Source organism: Callorhinchus milii, unplaced genomic scaffold (assembly GCF_018977255.1).
Source record: "Callorhinchus milii isolate IMCB2004 unplaced genomic scaffold, IMCB_Cmil_1.0 Scaffold4, whole genome shotgun sequence".
NCBI lineage: Eukaryota > Metazoa > Chordata > Chondrichthyes > Chimaeriformes > Callorhinchidae > Callorhinchus > Callorhinchus milii.
In genome coordinates this window covers 21,185,488-21,200,753 of record NW_024704745.1, presented here as the reverse complement: position 1 = coordinate 21,200,753, position 15,266 = coordinate 21,185,488, and the positions used below count along the sequence as shown (strand labels likewise).

The following is a 15,266-nucleotide window of genomic DNA, read 5'->3' as shown; positions in this document are numbered from 1 at the left end:
GAGTTAAAGGCTTACTTTGACCATTAACCAGCTGAAGCCTTCAGAGTGCTAATTTATCCCACTGTATGCATCCTCTCTAACACCCACAGGCTTGGCTACCTCTCACCTGATTTGAAAAATCCTTAAGTGGATGCACCTTCTACCAAATTGAAGCCCCCTTTTGTTGGCTACATAAAAAGTGATCAATTATTGAGATAAAATTGTGACTTGTGATGCATTAACTACAGTCTCCTTTAACACAATCTTCCTGGAACTTTCCATTCATTTTTACCTTTAAGGTCAAACCAAATCTCAGTGAATATTTTAAATGTTGGTTGGATGGATGATAATTGAGATGCCTGTTCTGTTTATTCTGGTATTAAAGATTCTGTGGTGCTATTTTAAAGAGCAGGGAGACTTGTCAGCATCCTGACCAATATTCCTCCCTCTTTCAAAATCACCCCCCACAAATGATTTATTAGTCAGTAACCTTATTGCTGGTACAGATTAGCACCATTTGCGCACACACACAATGACAGACAGTACACTTCAAAGTAATTCATTGTGTGAAACATTTTGAAACATTTCAAATGATAAAGCGCTATATCAAAGTGCAAGAACTATTACTTATGTACCATTAGAAGCACAAAAAAAGTATTGGGCGGCCTTAATAGTTCCCCAGCAGGAACCCACAGCAAAACGTTCAATTATTGAGATAAAATTGTGACTTGTGATACATTAACTACAGTATTCCACTACAGTCTCCTTTAACACAACACAATACACATTTACATTTATATGGCACCTTTCACATCTGGAGGATTTCCCAAAGGATTTAACAATGCTGGTTGAGCACCAGCCCTGGGGGTGGGAGCCGAGAGGTTGGGTAAAGGAAAGAATGCCGAAAGCATGGGCACAGACAAGGAACTTGAACGAGATTCAATACCTCTTGAATATAAAATCTACCAAACAAGGTTTGATCTCTTGTCAGTTATTACAGAATGAATGTAAAGGTTTGACTTTGAAGTACTGCATTAAGCAAAATAATTGCACAAGTCTTTGTCATAGCATTAGGAGCTTGATGGTTTATCCCAATTCAGGTTTATTTGGGTTGATCATTTTGATGGAATGATATATTAAAACCAACTAAAGGGGTGAAAGATGACTTAAGATTGGAATATTCTGCCCAGATGTGCACACTATTTTGTTTGCATGATAACACCATAACTCATGAATGTCATGCGCTACCTCCTTTATCTGCTTGCTTTCTTATTCAGAGCTCCGTTCCTAAGAATTTGTGAGACTCTGTGGGAGTTTGAATGGGTTCAAATTTGAATCTAGATAGTCCTGAAACTCCCAGAATGACATTTTTTTGCTAATTGTACTTTATGCATATCACAATGCATCAATACCTTGACAGCCTGTGGGACATAAAACCCATGCTGATCTTGGTCAGTATTTGACCCTGTGGTTATGCTGGAACGGACATTTATGGCTTAATTATGTTAGCATTTAATTTCCACATTGTAGATTAACAACCCATTTCAAATATTGTAGTTTGTATTAATCGGGTGCAAAGGTGTGCATGGGTACAAAAGGAATTAGATTTGCCCTAATTTAAAGTAATTCACAACAAACAAACAGGAATACAGAGTCACCAGGAACATTGCGGACATTCTTGTGACCAGAGTGCAAAAGGATGCCAAGTCTGGGAGTGTCACTATCCTGACAGGAAGGGGCTTGTTCATACTGGATTTCTTGCTGTTTTGCTTGCTTAGTATTACTTCATTTGCAGTGTCTTCTTTCTTTCATTTTGCAGCTTCTCTCTTAGCTTTGCAGCTATTTTCCTGCCTGCCTCTTGCCATCTTTGCAACCTCACTGCTGTCCTGCAAGTTGCCATTGCCTGTCGGGCATTCTTAACAATCTTCCTTTTCACCTGGGTCTGTCTGCTGAAACCTTCACAGGAATGGGAGTTACCAGATTGTAATGGTTTCCATGCGAGGCTCCCTTTCTTTTGTTCCTCAGTTGGCTGCTCAATGCACATGGCATTCCTGATCATGACAACAGCCTAGCCCTAAGCCTAGACCAGTGCTAGTTTGAAACCAACTGTTGCAAGGTCCCTGAATGCAACCTAAGGATACTTGCCCCTTCTAATGATGGATAGATATGCCTCCATTCTATGCCTCACAACAGTCTTGTGGTTGACATTGGAAGCTGCATGAGTGAAGAATTCTCTATTTCCCTATTGATATCCTGTTTTCCCTTCTCTCCCCTTTCCCCCTCGATTGGAGTAATTCACTACACAGGTGAGGAGGTGTTTTTTCTTAGTAATATGGGTAGAAATTCCACCTTAATCCAGATTTTCTTGATACATTTCTGAGTATCCAGAATTTGGAAAATTCTTAAATATAGTCTTTAATTTTGAAGCCCATTTTCCATGTTATTTTAAGAACTGCAGAAAATGGTTTTCAAAATTAAAATATAATTGAATGATTTGCTGATTACTGTGCACTTACACACAGTAAATCCTGTGAAGTGCTTTGGGGCGTCCTTGTGGCTTGAAAGATGCTGTACCAAATGCAAGGATTATGATTATTATTAAATTAAATCTAATCCCAGGTGGAATTTTACCCCAACAGAGAATAACTGTGATTTCAGTGTTGGGCACCACAAGGCAATGTCCTGTTGATGTACTGGGCTGTCTATTGCATGCACATTTCTGAAGTTTTCTGCATTCATTGTGCAGTTCTGACCTCTTCTGGATGAATGTTCAAAACTCTTAATGCTTAGTTTAAGATTTTTTTTTATTAGCAGACAATTGGATCCAGGATGCAAGGAAATCACATCAGAGGGAGAAAGGCTTTCCTGTGAACAAACTCTCGAGCACCAGTGGAAGACATCAAGCCGAAATGTGCAGACAAGCGAGCTGCAATCTCAGGAAGATCACAGCAGATCTGTCACCGTGCCAAGTAGCTACTGGTACCCAGAGACCAATGAGGGTGAAATAGAAAAAAAAGTAGACGTGTTGGTTCCTCAGACTTGCCCCAAAGGTCAAGCACTAAATAAATATTGGACGACAGGAGAGGAACTTGCATGGGCAGAGGAGAAACTAGCAGCAGAGAGCAACAGGAGAAGGTTAACGGCACCACAGAGACCCCCTCCTCCAAAAGTAGACAAACACAGGCGCCAGGAAACCCCCAATTCAGGTCTAATTGCGGCTTCAAACTCTGCTCCAACAGAACAGAGTGGGTCCAGCCAGATGTCCACGAACGCAGCTGAAGTATCAAATGGCAGCACAGAGACCCCACTACCACCAAAGGTAGCGGTAAATCCAGAACCCCAGCTCGACAGATACCCGGCAAGTGACTACGCCCAAACAGGGAAGCCACAGGTTAAAGGAGATAACAAAATCCCTTCTTTCCATTTCTTCCCAAAACCCTCGATTGAAGTTCCGAGGACCCCTTCTCCGCAGTTTGCCCCGCAGAGACTCACTGATAAGCCACCGTTAACTGTGGAAGACGACAGCCTTGCAAGGTAATGATTAAATAATGACTAGCTACTTGACAAGAGTTGATTGTATCAAATTGTCTGGAAATAGGAACCGCAGGTATCCTTTGGAAACATAGCAGTAAAACTGGGACTTGATATCGGTCCTCTCGCTTATTTCTGCTACTGGTTAACAGGATACCATGACTTCTTTGTGTACCATCATTTGACACTACATGAATGAGTTTAAAAGTTCTCATGGCCCAGTTGACAGATAGATTTTTTTTATCTAGGTTAGACTCTGGTAATGAGTTTTGTTTTGATCGCGTCATATTCAGAGAGAATCAATTAAAGAATGGACAGGGACCACAATGGCAACAGTCATTTTTGAAGTTGCGTTGACCTTTAATTTTACTGATCCCATTGGGCAACCAGTCAGGGAAGCTCTGAGGAAAGCAGGCCAGAGACAAATGAGGCTTTAGGATGTGCATTTGTTGTAAATTATGGTCAGGCACTGCATGGCAACACCTCAACTAGACTTAAAGTTGTTGATAAGCTGATGCCTTAAGCTTTTCAGTGCACCAGTCACAGAAGAGATGGGAAATCACTGAGTTCAGGGAAAAAGATGGAATGGGGGAAGGAAGTAAATGAAAAAACAACAGTAGAAGCCAAACAGTTAGGGGGATTTGGATAAGAATTAATAGCACCCACGTGAGACAGCACTTGTCCAGCTTGGACTCCAAGACTTTACCCTGTGTGAAGGGCACTATATACATGCAAGTTGTTGCTGTTGGACCAACTCATCCTTCTCGAATATTAGGATTCTGCTCCCATTGAACATTATTCTGTTAATGTAAATACAATGGAAGCTGGAGTGAGCCAGTTGGGCTGAAAGGCTAGGTTATCTTTGCTGTGTTCTTCCAGATTGTTTGTTAATGTACAGAGTTCTGAGGCTATCCATCAATATTATTTGTAATATTCAATAAGAAGATTAATACAGTTTATCCTGGTTAGATGTAATGAATAGACGGTTTGTGTTCAAAGAACTGCAAATTGAGAAGCGTCTGGAATTAACTAATGATCAGTTGTTGCTTGTAGATGGGCAATAATTCTTACTCTTGTTTCCTCTCATCTTTCTAGCCTGTCTCTTGTGTTATCTTTGCATTGCTATTCTCTCTTTGGGTGTCTCTTCATTTTGTCCTTTCTGACCAAAATATTTTTTTACCTTGATAGAATTGAGAAAGTGATGGAGAACAACACAACAGTGAAGAAGGTCCCGATTAAAATAGTTCGTTCTGAAAGTCAGACAGAGAAGGAAAGCAGGCAGAACCTTCTGAATAACGTGGAACCACTCAGTTTTCCGTTCGACTCAGAGAAAGAGCAGCTGAAAACCATTGGCACGTCCGAACATTCCTATTCACTTTTCTCAGCATATTCCAGACATGAGCAAGAGCAGCTCAAGGACAAGGATGTGAATGTAACTGAGGCACCACTGACTGATGCAGCAACAAGTGACTCTAAGGAAAGTGAGCAAGTTACTGCTGTGACCAACTATATGAAGGCAAAAAACATTGAGGACCCCAAGTCTGAAGAACTGGCAAGAGAGATTGTGGACAAAGACAAATCTCTGGCTGATATTCTGTACCCGAATTCCAAAATGAAGACTACCATGGATCTCATGGAAGGGATTTTCCCCAAAGATGAGGCTCTCCTTGAGGAAGCACAACAACGCAGGAAGCTGCTTCCCAAGTCGCTTTCTCCCAAAGCTATGGAGGAACGGTAAGCAGTCAAGAAATTCAAGTGTAGCATACTATTAAAGTAGGTTCTCCTGAGGGAGCAGTGTAATGGCATTCATTGAGTCCTAAAGCATAGTGGTTAGCGCGCTCGCCTTGCAAGCGAGAAGACCCAGTCTCTAGTTGGGGCGAAACATTAGGCAAGTTTCCTTACTCCACAAGCTCTGTTCATCTAACAGTAAGTAGGAGGCTGGTTGTTAGTCGATTGGCGGATTGCTTTTCCAAAGATAATAATCCCTTCAAAAAAAATAATAATTCGGTCATTCAATCCACAACTGTTTGTAGGTCATTGCTGTGCACAATTGCCGACCAAGTTTCGCCCACAAAATCTGCAGTCAATTCACTTTATTACAGTATATCATGTGAAGTGCTTTGAGATGTCTCAAAAACGTGATAAGGCACTATTATTATTAGGGTTATTATTAGTAGTAGTCTTACTCTGTAGATAAGGCTGTTTCTCCAGGGCAGAGAGGTTATACTTATGATCCTCCACACACCAGGCGCCACATCTCAAGCAAGAAAGTGTTGCCCTAGATTCATTTTGTTCACCTTCTACCTTCCTACTAATTTCAGATCACAACCCGTAGCATTTTACAATCATAGACCTAGATGCCAATGTGACTGATAATCTGCTTTTCTCCACAGATAGACTTAGATCCCTCTCTGGCAGTTGCTTCCTACCACTTTGTAGAAAATCTGTTGCCTGTTTGCAGTGCAGCTTATGCATTGCTGGCAGGCATCTGATCAGGATATTGCTTTGAATGACACCACAATGCAGTTAGCATCCCTAAGTTAATTGTACCCACTGAGTCTCTAAGTCAGACAAATTCACAGTAGAGAGGTACCACTTCTCAGGGTGAGCAGGCCACAAAACACATGGTTTGCATCAAAATAGGAACATTCATTTATGGTTTGTTTCTTTTGGAATATCTTAGTAGAATCAATGTTTTGATAATGGAACCCCATCATTTAAAGCCAGTTATAATGAAGTTGCTTCTGTCTGTAGCAGAATCGGAAATCAGAATGTAAATGGCAGGGAGACAATTATTTCATGAGTTCTCATCCACCATCTGCATTCTCTACCTCAATAGGCTGTGCCGCCCTCGCCTGGCTCCTCATCCACTAGCAGATTGATCATTGTCATTACCTTTAAATGCCTTCGGGGCCTTGCTACACCCTATCTCTGCAATCTATTGTGACTATTTCTCCAGCCACTCCCTCCACTCCACCATCTCTGGCTTGCTTTCAGGTCCCGCTTACTCGGCCCCATAATTGACAAATGAGCTTTCATTACACTTGCCCTCAGGAACTCTCCAATCCTTCAATTTTTGCTTTCAAAATGCTTATAAAGACCTATCTCTTTGACCTTGCTTTTGACTAGCTCCCTCCTACAGTTCCCTCATCCTTCCCCATTTCCCTCCCAACTCTGGCTCCCACTCATTCTTTGTGAAGCACATTGAGATATTCTCCCTTCGTGAAAAGTATTATATAAGTGCAAATTATTGTTGTTGTTCATCTTGCTCAAAGGAGAAGATTTTACTCTCGAATTAACGATCCAATGATTCCAAGGGATATGGTCATTTGGTGCGTACATTAAGGTTAGAGATCTTCTCTAGACCGCACTGAATACTTAGTTAAACCCTCCAATTGGGGGTGTTCTGGGTTTTCTTATTCCTATATACTTTGATAAGTGTACAAGAAACTTAACGATTGGCCCAAGTCCAAGATTGTGTTCCTATTCCCATCAGACTCCAAAAGACCAAATTAACATTTCCCCCTGCAGAGATCTCTTAGCTTTTCAAAAAGACTCCAGAGATCAAATGGATGAAATATATACACCCCTCCTCAAGAGACAAGATCTACTGATATACAGTATCTACCATAGAACCACGCACCCCGCCCTGATAGTCTGCCAGGTACCAGATGATTGGTTGGCCAGCATAGAGCCAAATATGCCTCCCACCAGATGAGTAGAGATTGAGAGTGTTTGACTGCTGCAAGACTGTTAACCCTCGACTATTGGACTATAAGGAGTTGAATAAGGAGATAAAAAGCACATTCCTTTCTGAGCACAAATGGCAGGGTAACTCAGATACCACGTCCCATGATTTTATTTAATGGGAGCACCGACTCCTGATAAGATTTAGGATGCCACACTTGTACACGTTGGATCACGTGGGACAGGCTATGGGGTTATAAAGTTTGAGGTAAGTGAGTGTGATAATCAGGATGTTTATTATGGGCTGTGTGTATTTCACCAGGAATGAAGAGGAGACTACCCCGATTGGAGTCTCTCTGACTACAAGCTCGACTTACTACAGTACATCTGCACCAAAGGCTGAGCTGCTGAATAAACTGAAGGACATGCAGCAGCAGATGGAGGAGGAAGAGGATTCTGAAGATGAACTGAACCATGACCTTACTGAAAAGAAGGTAACTCACTGTCTGGCTGTTTATCGGACAGCAATATCTTACAAACAGCCATGAAATAAATGACCAGTATTTTATTTAGGGACACCAGAAGAATAGTGGCCCGTGATCTTTAACGTCCACCTGAAGAAGCAGACAGGACCTCAGTTTAACGCCCCATCCAAAGGTGGATTCTTTTGGGCTAATTCCAACAATGTAGCATTCCTCCAGCACTGCATTGGAGTGTCAGCCTGGATAATTAGCTCAAAGTCCGGACATGAGATTTGAACCCAAAGCCTTCCGACTCTGAGGCATTCCAGTATTTTGTTGTATTTCTTAAAGCAATAATTAAGAAAACTGGAAGACAAATGGAGCACAACTCCAGCTCTATCTATATTTTGGGGGGGGATGTTCCTCCCAAGTTGGAGTGATGTGTGTGATGTACTTGTCAATAACTAGAAAATAATTCCTATTCCTTTTTCTTACTTAAGAAATCAATTAAGAAATACCACGGTATTGTTCCCTGTAAGAACAAAAGAGCCCACAGACGTTGATGATCTGGGAATTATTTATTAGTTGTCTTGGTGGTATTCAGCTTACTCCTATTTCTAATACACACACTAGAAGTATATGAAAGTGGACTCTTTCTCTAAACAGGTGCAGTTTTGGCACTGTTGTCGACCAGTGGCATGACTCTCACAGTGCAGTTTGGGTTCAGTCCATTAGCCCAGACTGCCTGCTGCACTGTTTGCTAAGAAACTGTGAGGCACTGGGCAGCTTTGGTTTTCAACCAGGACAATGTCATGAATTAATTGAAGGTTAGAAAGAACTTCAGGAACTTGAAGCATGTCCCATATTAATTAGTAGAGTCACTGTTAGCTCTGGACAAACTCTCCAGATGTACTGGGCCTGAAGCTTTGGAGGGGTGAAGGGGGGAGCTGTTTCACTGCATTGTTTGGTCATTCACATCACTGCTGTTGTGAAACCTTGCTGGGGCAAATGTTTCAGCTGGATTAATGACAGTAAATCCTGTTAAGCACTTTGAGACATCCCCTCGACGTGAACGGCTATGTATAACACGGAAGGATTATTGTTATTATTCATTATTTCTGAAATGCTTTGAATCATTTTGACCTAACAAGACACCCTAACAGTACATTTATTTTCTTTGTTTTTTTGGTTGGAGGTGAGGCTCAATTTCTATGACACTTTCTTCCCTTCTCTCGTCTTCCCACTTGAGGAAGGGCAGAATGGAGGTTTACGTAGTGATTATGAGACCTACACCTGTCTTCCACCAATGCCACTCTGAAACCTTGGGGTAAGAGTGTGGTCTGAGGTAACTTTGTCTCCTTCATTGGAGAGTCCAGATGCCTCTCTCAGCTCCATGCCCAGGACAATGAGCTTTGTGAGCAGGTCACAACAACATGTCGCAGCTTAACTCGTGCAGAGCCACACAGCATCTCTGAGTAACAATTAGTGGCCGTTAATTCGTTCATAAATTTATAAAACAACAACAATAACAAATTACATTTATATAGCGCCTTTTACGTCGGGAGGACAGCCCAAGGTACTGGATAGTCAGGGATTTGGACCCGAGCGGGGGATGGGGAGTTGGGATCGAAGAGGGTAGGGGGCCGGATGGTGGCCGAAGGTGCGGTCGAAGAGGAGGGTCTTGAGACGTGTCTTGAAGGAGGCAAGGGAAGGAGAGAGGCAAAAGGACTGTGGGATGGAGTTCCAAAGGGTGGAGGCAGAGAAGCTGAAGGTCTGACCGCCATTGGTGGGGCATGACAGGTGGGGGACGTAGAGCAGGCCAGAGCCTGCTGACCGGACAGGTTGATATGGGGTTAGCAGGTCACAGAGGTAGGAAGGAGCAAGGCCATGGAGTGCTTTGAAGGCAAGGTTGGGATTTCAAACTATCCTATAGAGGATGGGGAGAGGGTGGGGGTGATGTGTCATGGAGCTTAGTGCGGGAGAGGACACGAGCTGCAGAATTCTAGATGATCTCCAGCTTGTAGAGGGAAGAGTCGGGAAGGCTGACAAGCAGGGAGTTGGCATAGTCAAACCTAGATGTAATAAGTGCGTGAATGAGAGATTTAGGGGCCTGAGGGGAGAGGCAGTGGCAGAGCGGGCGATGTTGTAGATTTGGGGGAAGGCAGAGTGGATCATGGCATGGATAAGTAATATATCTAAAAGTGGGTACAGTATTCTTCATAGAGCCACATAATAAAACCATTTAAGAAGCAACAGCATTAGAATTTTGTAAACTGCTTCTGTATGGTTTTTTCCCTCTAACAATATAATGACAAAAAAAAGTCACTCAATCAATCCACGACTGTTTGTGTGCAATTAGCTGCTGAGTTTTGCCAACAAAATACACAGTATTTACAATATATTCTGTGAAGCACTTTACATTTGATGTAAGACCTTATCACGTCTCAACGACCTGATATGATGTTACATCAAATGTAAGGTTTATTGTTATTGTTATAAATTTGTTTGGGAGGCAGTGATGTTCAGTCACAGAGCCCCAGAAAGCTCAGAGGCTTCATGGTTTAAATCTTGTCTTCATGTCTGTGTCCCGCAGCAAGAGCTGATTGACAGCATCAGTAAGAAGCTGCAGGTTTTGCGAGAAGCCCGCGAGAGCCTGCAGGACGACATCCAGGCCAACAATCTACTGGGTGGGGAGGTGGAGGTGTACGTGAAAGAGGTCTGCAAGCCCAACGAGTTTGACAAGTTTAAAATGTTTATCGGAGACCTGGACAAAGTGGTCAATCTGCTCTTGTCTCTTTCTGGTCGGCTGGCCAGAGTGGAAAATGCCCTGAACACGTTGGATGAGAGCGCCTCTCCAGAAGAGAGGGTAAGCAGCCTGATGGGCATTCAACATTTCCTGATGTCCATCACGTAAGATGTAGAGTGATTATTCTCAACCGTTTTGATGCCAGGGACCCTGGCTCAGTTTCTTCTCAAAATATGGTGGACCATTAGCAAACGTCACTCGATCTAAAGAGATCTCTGGTATATAGTGCTCATTAAGGATATCATGGACTGCACAGAAGAAACCCATTTACCCTCCATCCCTGTGCTGATGCTGGCTCTCCCACCACATCTATCTAGTCTGATATCATTCCCCTGCCCTTTCCCCATATTCTTTATTGTTAGTTTCCTTAATTATTTATCCATTTCCCCTTTAAATATTGTGATGGACAGCTTTGTGCATTCCTTTCAGCCCCCCTTTGTGGTGAACGATTCCATAATCTGATAATGCTCTGCTTATAATTCTTTCTTCTAACCTTTTTTCTTGTCAATTTTCTCAATTTATGTCCTTTTGACTTACCAATCAGTAGGAATTGTCTTACTCTGCACTATGGGACTTCATCTGTGTTTCTCAATTCATATGGATATATTTTGAAACAAATGGATGATTTCTTCAGCCAGTTGAATGTTTTTTTGTGTAAAGTGTCATTCCGGACAAAGTACGAGAGCACTTTCCTATAAATTAATATTGAGATTTAAGGGCCTGTGCTGCTCAAACCTGCTAGCTTCTGACTGTACCTTAACAAAGGATGGGGTACAGATTTGCATTCATGTACTGTATATTAAATTAAAAAATCTTAACTTGCTGGATTTTTATGTTGCAGAGGACCCTTACTCAGAAGCAAAAACTCCTTACGAGGCAACACGAAGATGCTAAAGAACTGAAAGAGAACCTGGACAGGAGGGAAAAGGTGGTGTTCGAAATCTTATCCAGCTACCTGACAGAGGAGCATCTCCAAGACTATGAGCACTTTGTGAAGATGAAATCAGCCCTCATTATCGAGCAGAGGGAGCTGGAGGACAAGATCAAACTGGGGGAGGAACAGCTCAAATGCCTGTTGGATAGTCTGCCTCCTGATAGCAAACCAAAGTAGAAACTAAAAGGGATAACCCCAACTGGACACTGAACAATAATTAGTGTGTGCTTCCCTTTTTCTTTCAGCGTGTGTGGTATAGCTGGATCTGTCCACTAGCGGGAGACAAGCACCAGGGATCAGCTGGAGAAATTAAGGTTACAAATCTGACCTCCGATGTTATCGTGGACTGAGTTCTGTGGTAGTTTTGAAACTGAAACTTTAGATTGATCAGGTTCACACATTACGATTGTGTTTACCCCCTTCCTTTCCCCCGCAGACATGAAATTAAAGAAAAACTGCTTTATGTTTGCTGCAAAGCAAGAATTTGCTGCTTTGTAATCTGTTCCCGCTACCCAGCAGGTTTCTTTTCTTACCTTTTTGGGTCAACACTACGGATTCATTCAATGATGTGATAACTGGATTAAACAAAGAGAAAACAAATTGCATTAAATTAATTTATTGTAGCATTTACTAAAGTAAATAGGTGAGTAAAATGAGTCCATCAGTGTTATTGTCAAGTCTGCTCTTTGCAATAGACAAAGTTAGAGCAACTTTTCTTTTTATTTCTTGACTTGGAGACTTTTTAAAAGTATGAATGGGGGTCAATTTTGGAATATTCCTAAACGGGCTCCAAAGATTTCATTGAGGCTTCTGCTAAAGAAATTAACCTCCGTTGGCTTCACCAGGAACACTGGTCTAACACTAACATTTAGTTAGGCCACAGTCCCCAGAATAAACCCAGAAAGACCATTTTTAAGCACTCAAATGATGCCGGTCAAGATGTGAATCCAAGATGGTCTCACCAAGAGCATTTCTGCAGAGTTTGGTTGCCATCAACCATTATTCAGGCATCGGGAGGATATTTCAAAGCAAAGTATAACACCATTCCTTAAATAAGAAACAATGTGTGCTTAGGAATACCCTAATTTTGACTCCAAATGTCAGTTGAATTGAGCAATAATGTGTGCGGATGAGTAGGGCACCAGGTAATTGAGGATGCACCAAGTGGAGGCCTCTACGTTGACTGTTCGTTTCCTCCATTTCTTGCTAGCTCCTTTCATTGCCCAGCTCATTAATGCTACTTAGTCGTGCCTTCAGAGTAAATGAATAGCCGTGTTGTTTGATGAAGAAAGAGGCCACGTTTTTAGTGTCTTAAGAATGGGTTTTAGATTTCCATGGGACAAGGTGAGCCACTTCACCTGTGTGGAGGGGTCCTCAATGAGGTTTGAAGAGGGTGCGGGCACGTAGGGAATCAGCTGACAACTGAATGTTACAGGGGAGCTCCACCTGGTTTTACTAATAAACATTCTGCTGACTAAAATAGGCACTCTTCAGTGTTCCGAGATGATGTGATGTAGCAAACTCATGCTCGCAACATTGCACATTTTTGCAAGAACTGAACGACACCATTGCTTTATCTTTGTGCAGTTCACTCTGGAAAGGTTGACATCTTTGTACCATGTGTGCACAGTGGAGCTGTCTCTGGGTAACTTGCAAACCAATAAATAACGTTTTGCTCGAATTATTCATCTGAAAACAATGGTTTTAATCACAATAATTTGAATATATTAAAACAGTGTTTAAAATGGCCCCTTTAAACCCAATAGCTCCACACAGCAGACTAGACTGAAATGCTGCGATTGAACTTTCCCAGCCCTAACATCTGAAGCAACTACAAGAAGCGAGATCACCTTAATCCAAAAGAGAAAATACAGTCACCCTGAACAGTGGTTGTACTAAGTGTCAGCTTGCTGTCGAGATAAAATGAACTGTGCAAGCAGGAAATCTGAAATAAATTAACACCTGAAGCAGAAAAACAAGGTAACTTTTTGGGCTTGGCTTTTATCATAACATTAACAGTTAGGCTGGAGAGGGCACTGTATTGGGAGGTCTCGTTTCATACTGTGTGTGTGTGTGTTTGTACATGTATCAGCTCAGCACCTATAGTGGATCAAACTAGTCATACCTGGAACAGAGCTAGTGGTCATTACTGCTCTACTGGGGGAAACAAACTGCATATCGTAGCTTAGCTTGTGATGCGCTGTATGGTGTCCTATTCATCTACTACCCTACCGTAGATGATGAGAAAAATCACCCAGGTGAGACAGTCAAAGCATTAAGACAGCTGGCCTGGGAGCTAGCTGGGTTCAATCACTAAAGCTCTTTATCCGTACAAGTAAGGGATTAAAAAACAAAAAAAATTCATGAAATAACTTTATGGAACAGATTTGTAAAGGCATCGTTGGGGACTTGTTAATTCCATGTGTCTGGATGGGGGGTCACCAATGAATAGCATTAAGATTTTTAATTGCATTTGTAACTCGCTAAAATGCAAATAACCTTGGCCTGTGACATATTGTAATTGTATGTGTGTCTGTGTGGTGGGGATAAAGAGTAGGTCTGCAATTTCTCACAAATGCTTGATTAACATCTATGGACCTGGGGAAACCATCCTACTCACTCCTGATGTTGAAATGAATCCACAGCAATACAATGTTTCACCAAACATGTCAGTCACTCACATTTGCTCACAGGCTGTGTTGCACCAGCACTGACCCACACTCCCTGCAATAAGGCTGACCCACAATACAATGAGTTTGCAATGTATGTATTATATATTACAAAATCATTGGCCTTATACTAGAGTATCTATTTTATCATTAAGTTCACCAAAGTTCTTTCTTGCCAGTGAGAGACTGCAGTTGCCTTACATTTTGCAGATTATTTTCTGATTTTGTGAAGTTTGCAGTGTTTGGTTTACACTTTAGCAATGTTCAGATAGCTGACCGAAAGCAGGTGTGTAGCAGCCCTGTATTTGGTACATTTGAAGGATCAACCTGCTCTCAAACCATTGACTATGCCAAGAAGTGCTAGGGACTGCCCAGATGGAATTCCCACCCAGTTTCCTCCCCTTCCCGGACCTTCCACAAGTACCTTGGTGCCTTCCCATTGAGCGGTTCAGATGTGAAGTTTAATAAAGAAGATATGTGTACTTTTTTTGGGGGGTGCGGGCGGAGGTTGCAGCCAGGTGTCTGATACATGGAAACCCATTACCATGCTTTAGAGTATGCTTTAGAGTATCCAAACTAGAGAAATCTGCATACATGCCACCTACATATAATAATTTCCATGTGTCTGACATATTTGTATTTCATTCTGCATCTAAAGGTTACTGCTCTAATGATAAGGTCACCTTTCACCGGGTCATTTCAACTTAGACCTCTGTGTGTGGAGCCAAGACCTAATCAAGGTCCCTCTTCTAACAACAACAATTTGCATTTATACAGTGCCCTTCATGTGGGGTAGCATCCCAGGCACTAACAATACTACCAGCAACGCTCTGGGAATGTACAGTTCTGGATCCATACTACTGTGGTCTTGATTTTAGCTTTGAGTGTACAAAATAATGTTACTCACTGCTGACACACAAATAATTTTTACAACTTTTCACAGGCGGGTCTCATTTAGTTTATGAAGTATTTTTTATCTCCCCCTCCCTCCTTCTCATCTTCTCCACACCGATGACGACTGCTAGGTTTAATCTTGAATTTGCAGCCAAAGTTTTGCGGTCTAGACGGCTAACAAAGCTTCTCTCACTCACTACGTTATCATCATCCAAGATCAGGCAATAGAAGGTGCAGTTGTATGGCAATAACTGAGTCAGGAAGGATTTCCTGTAGTGGATTTCTCCACCTAGTGGGTCACCAAA

General features: G+C 42.0%; 1 protein-coding gene across 3 annotated transcripts in view; it reads left to right on the top strand.

Moving 5' to 3' along the window:
• Positions 1-13,079, top strand: part of shroom2a (shroom family member 2a) — a 126,714-nt gene extending 113,635 nt beyond the window's left edge. For 2 of the 3 annotated variants that reach the window (XM_042333858.1, XM_042333860.1), the window contains 5 exons: positions 2,791-3,513; positions 4,699-5,244; positions 7,520-7,691; positions 10,252-10,524; positions 11,306-13,079. In XM_042333858.1, the coding sequence (XP_042189792.1) occupies positions 2,791-3,513; positions 4,699-5,244; positions 7,520-7,691; positions 10,252-10,524; positions 11,306-11,575 (1,984 nt within the window). In that variant the 3' untranslated portion in view covers positions 11,576-13,079. The remainder of the gene's footprint in view (positions 1-2,790; positions 3,514-4,698; positions 5,245-7,519; positions 7,692-10,251; positions 10,525-11,305) is intronic. The other variant, XM_042333859.1, reaches the window with a different exon arrangement.
• The last annotated feature ends 2,187 nt before the right edge of the window (positions 13,080-15,266 follow it).